Genomic DNA, 11,824 nt, shown 5'->3' on the forward strand with positions numbered 1-11,824 from the left:
CAAGACTGACATCTGAAAACTTAATAAAAGATGCTATTGTTGTTGTGGTTCATGGTGCTTTGGCAAGCTTGTGTCATTGCACCATTTGCTGCATACAAAGGGGTCCTACTGGGATTATGTTCTTACTGATTTGGCACAAATATGAGAGGTTACCACGGCACTTTCTAGTCATGTAATTAGACTGCCACACCTGTCTCCGATTTGTGACCCCTGACACCTCCAAGATGCTACATTTGGCTCACATATCAAGATTTAATCTTTTCCAATTGCAGTAGCAAAGTTTCAGAGTTCTGAAAAAAAAGGAGTGATAATGAAAATAATTTTGTGAATAATTTTGGTTCAATGTACAGCATTTAACCTTCCTTGCCTTTTTTTCCTTCCTAGACTTCAAGAAGATCACTCTATCATGTCCTTCACTATCAGTTCTAACGAGCGACAGGCCCTGCTCAGTGTGGCTTACCAGGGAGTTCATTTATGGGATATCAAGGACAAGCTGCTCATCCGCAAGTTTCAGGGTGTCACCCATGGCTTCTACACAATACACTCGTGCTTCGGGGGCGTGGATGAGAAGTTTGTAGCAAGTGGTAGTGAAGGTTGGTCTTGTGTGTTTACATGGTTGTTGTAAAGAGTGGGAGGGTGTTTCTATTTCAGGTTTCTAGTCAAGAGGTGAAAGGAGGGTGACCAAAGAGCAAAAATTGTTTTAGAGTAGGAAGGTCAAAGTGGAGGTAGGGGATAAGAGCAATTTCATTTGTGCGACGATAATCTAGGCCCCTTCCCCTGACAACCATGAATTAAACAGGATTTAAAACCTAGGGGACTAATACTACTATCATAGTAGACTGGTTGAAATTTTATACATGTTGTTGAAAATTTATATAAAACTGATATGTTTTTGCTATAGTATTGTAATTTTTTATCTCAAATTTTAATATTCATTTATTGTTTATATTATTCACAAGTAGAGGACAAATGTCTATGTTTAAATAGAAAGTAAATATCTTGATTCCTTTCACTTTCAGATAATAATGTATATGTATGGCACACTAAGAAGGAGTTACCAATAGCAGTATTGCAGGGCCACACCAGGACAGTAAACTGTGTTGCCTGGAATCCTATTCTTCCTAACATGCTTGTCTCCGTCTCAGATGATACCACTATCAGGGTCTGGGGTCCTGATGAGTCATCAGGTAAAGCATTGTTCTCATATGATATTACTACTACTACTACTACTACTAATGAAAATAATAATGATAATGATGATAATAATTATTATGATAATAATAATGATAATAGGCATTTGTACAGTGCCATCTATCTAGAAACGATTTATTCCGAGGCACATTGTTATTATCATTACCCAGGCGTTATCTCGAGCTGCCTTTGAGTGCTCGTGCATTCAAGGAATTAATCCTGCCGGGTACCCATTCACCTCACCTAAGTAGAGTGCAGCACTGTGGATAAATTTCTTGCTGAAGGAAAACATGTTATGGCTAGGATTGGAACCCATGACCCTCTGTTTGAAAGGCAAGAGTCAGAACCACTAGACCAAGATGCACCAACATATGGGCCAGACGCCCACTCTTCCTTTTAGCAGTATTTTAAACTCATTTACTAATGAAAATACCGCAAATTTCATGAAAAGAAGTCATTTTCCCTAAGTTAAAACGTCTATTGCAGGAAAGCTGAGAATATTGTTTTACCATCCAAAATACCCTTTTTTTCTTAAAATATTGCAATTATTTCATGAGGTTTGTATCCCTGATGATGCATATAACCTCATTAACATTAGTTCAGTATTTTAAGATATGGCTCACCACTTTGATTATTTTTTGGGTGTTCAGATATGATTATCAGTATGATAATAATCAATTGTCATATCCTGCAAATTCCAATCAAGTCTCTGCATAAAACTGTGTACCCTTGGAATAAGTTGCAGGAATAGTACTTTATTACAGTACCTTTCATTTTGAAGCACTAATTTGTAATATCGTTGTTCATCCTTTCTGTTGCAGATACCGATGGCAGCACAGAAGTTTGACAGGAACCTGAAACTGAAATGAACTATAAAGACTATTACATCCATAATGGACATTCTCTAGGCTGGACTACTTGATATTACCAAGTAGAATAAAAACTACCTGATTCCAATGCATCGAGATTGTACTGGAGGGCAATATCATAGCAGAATGGAGAACTCTTCATGTTGGACACTTTTGAGGATCTGGGGGAAGGTAATATGAGAGTGCTGAGGCAGCAGACTTGTGGATAAGCAGTTTGAACATGTCCAGGAGGGATTGGAATAAATGTGTCAATTCTGGCATTGTGATGATACTGTTTGAACATTCTCTTTCTGGAAGAGCTTTGTAGCCTCATTCACTGTGGCAGGACGAAAACAAATTTGGAAAATCTCAGTTTCCTTGGCAGTAGTGTGCTTCTAGTTTGAAGTGTTAAAGGAGAGTGCACATACCAGGAAGTCATTTACGTGTTCCTCGCTAACCGTATGCAGCACCATGTCCTGTTTCCATCTCTCGGTCTCGTAAATTGGCCATCATTTTTTTTATAGTTTTAATCTTTTTTTATTATTACTTGTTCTCTGATATTTTATTACTGTGTTATTTTCCTTTCTCTTTGTACATTTTAAAAATTTAGCTAGGATTCCTGATTGTGCCATTTTCAACTCTCCTTTTTTCTCTCTCTCCAACACTCTTACATTCTCCTCCTAATCCCCTTTTGTCCTTCTCTTTTATTTACTTTGGCCCTCTTGGTCTGTCTGTCTCTGTTGCTATATGTCTTCTCTCTTTCTTCCTGACTATGTTGTGTTTAGATGTTGCATCTGTAACAGATTGTGGATTAAAAAAGCAACAACTATATGATGAGCGGACTTTTATCTGTGTCACCATGAAGGCATAAACAGTAATTGCTATGGAGTTTTCCTCTTACCAACAAAGACAGGATACAACTCTTGGGAGAGTCATTGGTAAAAGAAAAATAAGAAGTAACCATTGCATTTATGCTAATGCCTCCAAGACCATAAGTGTCAAGATTTTGACTCGTTATATGGTGGAAACTAAATAGAGCTGAAGATAAAGAACAAATGGTTTAGTGGTTAAACGCTATGATGTGCCATGGAAGAGTGCTACATAGTTTTGAACTGAAAATTGCATTGGAAGTGGATAATTGAATGGATGTACAGAAAGAATTTAGGAGTGCAATCAAGATGTATGTATGATATCTAAAGTTTAAAGATAGTGATGTGAACAGGTGAGGAGATTGGAACACAGATGTATTGGGAGATTATGCTGGATTAAGTCGCTGATGTGAATAGGTCAAAGCAGGTATTGTCCCGGTTTGGACAAGTGTGAACATTAACGCAGCAACCATATTATTTCCATATCATTGCTTTAGCTTTTTAATTGGACCTGTGAGATTAATCATCAACGGGTAAAACATTGTGAACAAATAAATATGAAGAAGAAACTGGAGCGAATCAATTTGAAATAGTGAGATCTGGTCCAAAATGTTATGATGGGAGTAAAGAGTACCCTAGCATTGATTTAAGATCTTACTCTTGCATCAAATGAATCAATGTGTTAGAGTTGTGGTAACCAAACTTGTGGATAGCGTGAACCTCTTTGTTGGAACATTGTAAAGAGTCAATGGGAGCCAATAAATTATGGGGGCATTCACTTGCATGACTTGGTTTGAGCAAGTTGCATTTAAATTTTTGACATGGTAAATCTTGATTTGAACTTGTTTGGATTAGACAAAAAGAAGCAAGTGACATATTAATCAAAATATAGTTTTTTATGAATTTACATGTTATTCTGTTACAAATTAATTACTTTTCAATGCAAATTTTCATGTAGAGACGCTGTCACGCTAAACGTCTGGTTTACCATCATGCTGTAAATGCATTGACATCTATGAAACTTGCAGCCATATTTTGTATTCTGGAGGGGGGGGGGATGTTACAGGAAATTCACACATTTTGTTACTTGCTTCCTTTTGTCAAACTATTTGTAGGACTCCTTGAACTTGCACATTCCTACTGAAAGAAAATTGAAAGTTAACATGTTCACAGCAACACATAAATCCTATAAATTATAAAACGCAATATTAATATCTAAGAAATTAGTATACATTGACCGATTTGAAGTGGATATGACGAGAGTAAATTAAAATTCATAAAATCTTCTGAAATGAAACTACTTGTTTTCTTTAACAAAAAAAATGACTTAAAATATGGACGAGTAGATGTAATGTTATTGTAGTTTACTCTATTGGTATTTTCTACACACAAGTGGTGATACATTTTTACATAAAGATTGTGAGGGCATTTTTCTTGGTAAGTAGATTCTATAGTAGAATAGGGTTTAGTGGCAAATGCATTTTTAATATTTTATTTTTTAGATTTACAGTATTTACATAGAAGTATCACATTGGTACATGAGTATACTTTTTAATGGAGTGCTACTTTTCATTTCCACTTGAGAGAACATTCTTATTATACCTATTTCTCGATATCAGATTAACCCTAAAACAGTAGCGGACCGTGACCCGGAGGAGACAAAGCATTGGGGGGGGCACTGCATTGTTTGTGAACAATGCCGTGCCCCCCAATGCTTTGTCTCCTTGGGGTCACGGTCCGCCACTGCCCTAAAATGACTAAGCCCCCTCAACGCTTTGCACTTCATTTCCGGAACACAAAAAGAAAGCTGCGCAAAATTTTATGACGTTTTTCTTTGAAGTCTCACGCAACTTTTGAGACCAAATTCGCAACGTATGGGTACAGTATCGCGACGCCACATGACTTTTTACGAAACAATTTTGTGCCGGAAATAGCTCATTTTTATACTCTGTGTACAAAGTCTATGGGAGATGAAATTTGAAAAAGGGTGATTATTTTTTATTCTAATTGGTCTGCTTAATTAATTTAGGGTTTAATTTAGCTGTTAAATGGGCTGTAATTCCATTGAAAAAAAATGAAAAACAGAAGATGAAAAATGGAGCAATACATATATTAAAAAAACAAAGAAATTCACAAGGAAAATTTGGGCTGTTGCACTTTTTCTGTGTGGAAAACTTTAAATATGATTACAAAGATGACATCTGGAGAAAAAAGAAGAAAAATTGAAGTGAAATTGGGTGTTAAATATGCAAATAAAGTTTTTCACAAATGAATTTGCACATTTTATATATAATAATTTTTTTTTTTGATACTGGCTTGCAGTTTATGCGGTAAAGAATGTGCGTGCCAAATTTTGGCGTGATCACGCTAACAGCATCTGAGATCAGAAGGGGAAGCCATCATAGGCCCCCCGTCCCCATTACATCTCAAATAGCCCAGTCCTTTTAGGGTTAAATGATAATGTGGCTTGCCATACATATGTCAGCACACTCTAGTTAGATCGTTAATCTAAAATCGTAAATCTGTATGTTGGCTGTATGACATTTTGTAATCAACTACAACTGCAATGCAAGAAGCTTGGGGACCACATTTGTGTCACAAGTCCAATAATGAAGGTCAACCAAGACTGGGCCACAAATTACTTGCCAAATGTGTTGATCTTGAATGCTAATCATATTCATAAAAAAAATTGTCCTTAATATTATAATCTTAGAAGGTAGCTCTATCCTTCTGTGCTTTTTAATTGTTAGGTATCAAAGGACATACTTTAAAAAAATAAATGATTAACTTTATTTTAGCAATTTTTTTCTAAAAAAAAACTAAGGACTGGTTTATTGCTAAAAACCTTGAATTATTTCAACCACATAGGTTTATGGAGGAAGAATTATTTGGTTTGGTTCTTTTGTAAATATGAATATATGCAAAATATTCAAGTATTTGGTTGGGAGTTGACACTCATGTAGCTCAAAAAATCTTTTCAAAAATGAGAAAGATACCCAAGGTTCCAGTGGCCAATATTGTCTTGGTTTATGAAATATCTTTTATCCCTAATCATTAGACAGGCAAGTAACATAAGAGACCTTTGTGGGTTCTTGAGGTATAATCTTTCATACTGAGAAAAGGGGAAATGTAAGGGATATGATGGTGAAGGTTGTCTGTGGTTTGTGTGTGTAGAAGGAATGCTGCAGAGGATATAATAAAGACTCTTATTCCAAAGTTTGTGATTTCATGATAGTATACTAGTTGCTTTCTCTTTTTTATGATTGCTATGCTGCTTGTTTTCTTGGACTAAAGCAATCACTTATCACTCTTTTATTTTTCTGCTGCAAGCATTTATAATAAAATTTTGCCTTAATTTACATTTAAAAGAGGAATATTTTAATAAACTTACTGAATTTCTTCAAAACAAAAATCACCCAAAAGCCTAGTAAGTACAGTAAGTAACCTGCTTGCTCGGTGACCTCACTTTTTTTTCAACAAAGTTGGCGGAGTACAGCAAGCCTACATATGCCGACTTAACCCTAGACAAGACAAGACCCCAACATTTGGTGTTTTTACAAAAGCAGCAAAATAAGGGAAACATGTTTACTGAAGGTTTGACCAAATTCCATTGGTGCATTTTCAAACTTACCAAAAAAGCTTTGAAACACATCCTGATTGGTCCTTGAGTTGAATGGTTTGTACCACTTTGCAGACTTGGAGTGGGGTTTACAGGTTTTCCCAAGGGGCTTATTTCCATTGGTCTAATGCCAAATTGTCTAATTACTAACTTGTCTACTATCATTTGGTCTATCATCAATTTGTCCATTATCCACATGGTCTAATTTCCATTTCGTCCACTCATCATTTTGTCTCATAACCAGTTGGTCCAATAGCCGTTTAGTCCATAAACCATTTGGCCTAGTTGGAAAAGTTTTAATTGGGCAAAATGAATGAAAAGAAAATTGGTATTATACTGACTGGTTATTAGACGAAATGGTCATTGACGAACTCTGGATTAAACAAAGTGATGATTGGACCAAATGGTTGTTGGATGAAATGTTGATGGACGGAATGGCATTACACCATGTGGTAAGTGGACGAGTTGGCAGTGGACCATTCAACAATTTACCCTCCAAAGGTTTCAATAATTGAAAGGCTTTATGTAGGATTAATTGAATCATCTATTCCACTTTAGCGAACACCTATGCATAAGAATCGCCTCCCTGTAAACTTAACCTTGTCAATAGTCAGAGCTGTATCTTTCGCATGGGAATCCTGCAGACGGCCTTTCATTACCAACTCTCACACTTCACCATAGACAAAACAAGGGAGAATGAGGGAAAGCTGCGATCAAAAGACACAAAAAGACCCTTTTTAATGGGATTCCTGTTAGACAAAGCTGCACAAACTTTTGACAAGGTGCCCTCCTTATAGGGGAATGAAATCTTTGGAAGTAGGCTTATGTCAAAACAGAAAATTCAAAGAATAAGAACAAAGAAAATTTGAGAAAAATAGGACAAATGAGAAAGTTATGAGCATTTGAATATTGCAATCACTAATGCTATGGAGATCCTCCCATTGGCAATGCGATAAGTATGTGTGATGTCACATGTGAACAACTTTCCCTTCGATGGACTATAAATACCCCCCAAATGTCTCTCTTTGCCTTTTCTTACGGTGATACAAACTCTTTATCCGTGATGTATTCTTTAAAAAACTGTATTACATGCCCTCCTATAGAAAGAACACACGATCGAATGATAGATGTGATAAAAGAGGCAGTTTAAGTGAAATACATACTAAAGTAATGGGGAGAGTTGTTCATAAGTGACTTCACACATCTTTATCTTATTGCCAATGTGAAGGTCTCCATAGCATTAGTGATTGCAATATTCAAATGCTCATAACTTTCTCATTATTTGTCCGATTTTTCTCAAACTTTCTTTGATCTGTTTTTTTTACTTTTCTGTTTTCACACAAGCTATCTTGATCCAAAGGTATATTCTCATTTAAGACTCGTTTTGGTTTCATGGAGCACATACAAACATAAAACCTACCATGAAGACCTCCAGTTTAAAAAGATCACTTTTGTTTCTGTTGTGTTGTTTATACAGGTTTCACTGTATCTTAGATTTTAACCCATTGCCTACTGAAACTAAGGTGTCATAGTGTAAAGCCTATGAGTATTACAGAATTTAGTATTTAACCTGTTAAATCAAAATGGCTCTACATGTATGTAACATCAATGGGTAGCCTTCACATAAAGGTATGGCAGCAGCATGATACGTCTGACAATATAACAATGTTTTACAGTCTGAAAATGTGACGATAGCTGAACATATATGTACTGTAAAAGGAAATAATGTGATCAGTGGGAGAGGATATTTTTGTACAAATGTTGTAAAGTGTAAAATATGCAGTGTTTGGTGTCTTAGAATATCAAGCATACTGCGAATGAGAGTGTCACAGTGTCTGTCTTTGTATTTAATAGTATTAATAATAAAAAAAATATGCTCAAACATACATGTACCAGACGAGGTTGTTTAATGTTTTAGATTTTTTTTTCTTCAAATGGGTATATTATTCAAAGATGACATTCTGATATCAGAATGTGTGTGAATGTTTGGTTAATACCTGTATTCTGTGAATTACATTAGGGAGTTGATTGGTATTGTTTTACTTAGAATTCAATTTTTTTTCCAGGCATTTACAATATTGTTAAATTTGCAACGGGTCATCGAAATTCAGTATTGAATTGAAAGATAGTGATTATGTACACTTCATTTATAATTATGAAATTGTGTTTTTTACTCATGGAATCCAGCTTTGATAATCCTTGAAACCACAGGCTTATAAGATTTTTTAAACACTTTTAGAGATCATGATATATTGAGCAGTCTAATTGTGTACAATATATACTTGTACATGAGCAGATCTTTCAAATGAGCAAATCTATCAGTTCTACCGGTATTCAAGGACTGCACATGATGGAATCGTAAACAAACATGTGCCTGTTTGCACTTAAGCATGACTTTTTATCAGACTTAAATCTCTTTGTGAAATGGTTAAGACTATAATGGTGTTAACTGGGCAGATTCAACCAATACGATAAGGGCCGACTCTGTTCTGGAGGCTTTTTTCAAAATCTCACCTCAATTTTTTTATTAAAAAAGATCTTTGAAAAATCACTCAAGGTGAGTTTCTAACCTGCGTCAGTGGTCTTGACCGCAGTAAACTCACAATAGTGCTTCCTTTACACCAGTCGAGCTGATCGTTGTGTTGAAAATTATGCATTCTATTCCATGAATATTCATGAGGCGTAGCCTGACTAAATAAACCCTATTGGTTACGAGTGCCAAATCGACACCAATATAGTCTTAACCTTGTGAAACACACCCCTCAAGTACTATGGGCGAAAAGAGGACAAACATGTGCAAAAGAACTGTCCTGTTACATAAATTACTGGGGAAAAAAAAGAAGCAATAGCTTTATATCGCTTGTCATTGATTACAAGTTTAATGAAATAGTCCCAATATGGACTGGGATTTTTAACCAAATGCAATGATGAAAACCCTGTGATCAACTTTCAGGGAGTGTTTCACCACTGTGTTAAACTTCATGGAACATTGGCAATGTAGTGGACCATATGTTCATGCAACAAATCATCGTAATTGATCACTTTATTTTTTTACTACTTTTGTTCGTAGAACTTTGTTGTGAAAATGGGTCGGTTTGAAAAACAACTTGTCAATACTAAGGAGATAAGATCAATATTCATTGAAATCCTTACATTTGGCTGTGAAGCTATTTTACAAATCATTGACAACAATTTTTATTAAAAAGGAAATGAACACTCTTCAGATTAGTAGCATATAGGAGGGAACATGTAGTTGATGTGTTAACAGTAGACCTTGTCTGGGAAGTATGTATTTTGAGCAATCTTTTTCTCAGTGAAGCTGAGGAAGTTTCAAGAAAAAAAAAATAAAATGAAAACTCTGAAAAGATTGCAGTCTCTTGTGTTTATTATTCAAAGTGTAAGAACCTTGCACATGACCTCATATGAATACGTTGCTTTATTATTTTACCATGTGATGTCATTGATGATATATTAAAGGGGAGCTCCACCTTGACAAATAGTTTGTTGAATTAAAGAAAAAAAAATTGAGCAAGAATGATAATAAAGAATCCATCAAAATCAGATGTAAAATAGGAAAGTTTTGACTTATTGCTCTATTTCACATACACTTCCTGGTCAGTATACAAGTGAGGGAATGAATGGCGACATCAACCCACTCACTATTTCGTACTTTAATGTATCAATTTTTTGTCCTCCATATATTGCGAGACAAAAGTATATGCATAGTGTTAATTCTTACCAAAAACACGTAAGAAATAGTTTTTGGCATGCTAAATTCTCATTTAAAACCTGTTTTGTGAAAAAATAAGGGAAATTTCAAAATGTCATATTTCCCATTTTACATCTCTTTTTATTCAAATCTAGTTTTCGTTGGGGTGGACTTCCCATTTAAAGGAAAACTGAACTCTGGGACATAGTCTCCAGTAAATGAGCATTATTCTTGATACATTTATCATGACATAAGAATATATATTATGACTTCATGCTTACAAATATGAAGACCATTCAATGTTTAATGAAAAAAACCCACAGGAAATCTTGGAAGCAATAAGCATATTGTTAACAGTCTACATGTAACTTGGTTAATATCATGTATTGAAAGCTGAGAAGTGTGGAAACAATTATCAATTTCGGGGTATATTATATAACTACATGATCAAAATTGTGTGTATAAAGTTGCCATGGCATATTAGCTCTAAAAGATGAACTAGAAAAATAGAAATGGGTCAGCAAAAATTTAAATGAATAACTAAAATCTCTTCACATGTTGGCATATTTTTTTTCAATATGGCTATAAGACTATACCTTTAATCAAACTGGATTTTGAATTACACCCCTCCAAAGTGACAAATATTCATAAATGTTATATTTCTTTATGAATGAACTGTCTTTCATACACATCTTGCTTCACAGGTAGTGTTTAAAAACTTGCAATACTCACAGAAATTCTAAAATTTCTGAATTTGGCTTTTTGCATGCATGGCACCAGCCAGTTGCATTATAATTCTACAATCATTCAAATTCATTCATAACGGTTAACTCTTCATCTTTATACGACATTGTTTAAACTTGTATTACTATAGGGAATTGTGAAAAATGAAAACAATTTCAGTTTTCCTCTACAGAATGAATTTAAAAATGAGTCAGTAAAAGCTATAGCAAGTGGTCACTGAATTCACTGATGACAAGGTATTCAAATTCAAGAGAAATATGTTGCAGAAAGAGTTGCGATTGAAATAAGAAACAAGTGGAATGCCTCTGGCCGTCTCACCTGCATCACGCGGTTCAATATAGCAGCAGTGCTGACTTTGCATACTACTCTAACTCGCACAAGATGTTCAGTGATACATGGTTACTCTTATGTCCTCTTTTTATGAACTAGACCAATAAACTTACAGAGATATGATGGTTATTCAACAAAAAACCCCAACATGGCCAAATTTCATTGACCTTACATGACCTTTGACCTTGATCATGTGACCTGAAACTGGAACAGGATGTTCAGTGATACTTGATTACTCTTATGTACAAGTTTCATGAATCAGATCCATAAACTTTCAAAGTTATGATGGTAATTCAACAGATACACCCAATTCGGCTAAAGTTCATTGACCTTTGACCTTGGACATGTGACCTGAAACACGCACAGGATGTTCAGTGATACTTGGTTACTCTAATGTCCAAGTTTAACGAACTAGACCAATAAACTTTCAAAGTTATGATGGTAATTCAACAGATACCCCCGATTCGGCCAAAGTTCATTGACCCTAAATGACCTTTGACCTTAATCATGAGAC

The 11,824-nt window shown here is 35.1% G+C and overlaps 1 protein-coding gene across 1 annotated transcript in view; it reads left to right on the top strand.

The window, feature by feature from the left end:
* The window catches only part of LOC121418988 (WD repeat-containing protein 26-like), a 45,669-nt gene extending 42,824 nt beyond the window's left edge, over nt 1–2,845 (top strand). Inside the window, exons 11-13 of the mRNA XM_041613241.1 lie at nt 385–593; nt 1,020–1,187; nt 2,013–2,845. Of these exons, the coding sequence (XP_041469175.1) occupies nt 385–593; nt 1,020–1,187; nt 2,013–2,038 (403 nt within the window). The 3' untranslated portion in view covers nt 2,039–2,845. The remainder of the gene's footprint in view (nt 1–384; nt 594–1,019; nt 1,188–2,012) is intronic.
* The last annotated feature ends 8,979 nt before the right edge of the window (nt 2,846–11,824 follow it).

This window comes from Lytechinus variegatus, chromosome 7 (genome assembly GCF_018143015.1).
Source record: "Lytechinus variegatus isolate NC3 chromosome 7, Lvar_3.0, whole genome shotgun sequence".
Taxonomy (NCBI): Eukaryota; Metazoa; Echinodermata; class Echinoidea; order Temnopleuroida; family Toxopneustidae; genus Lytechinus; species Lytechinus variegatus.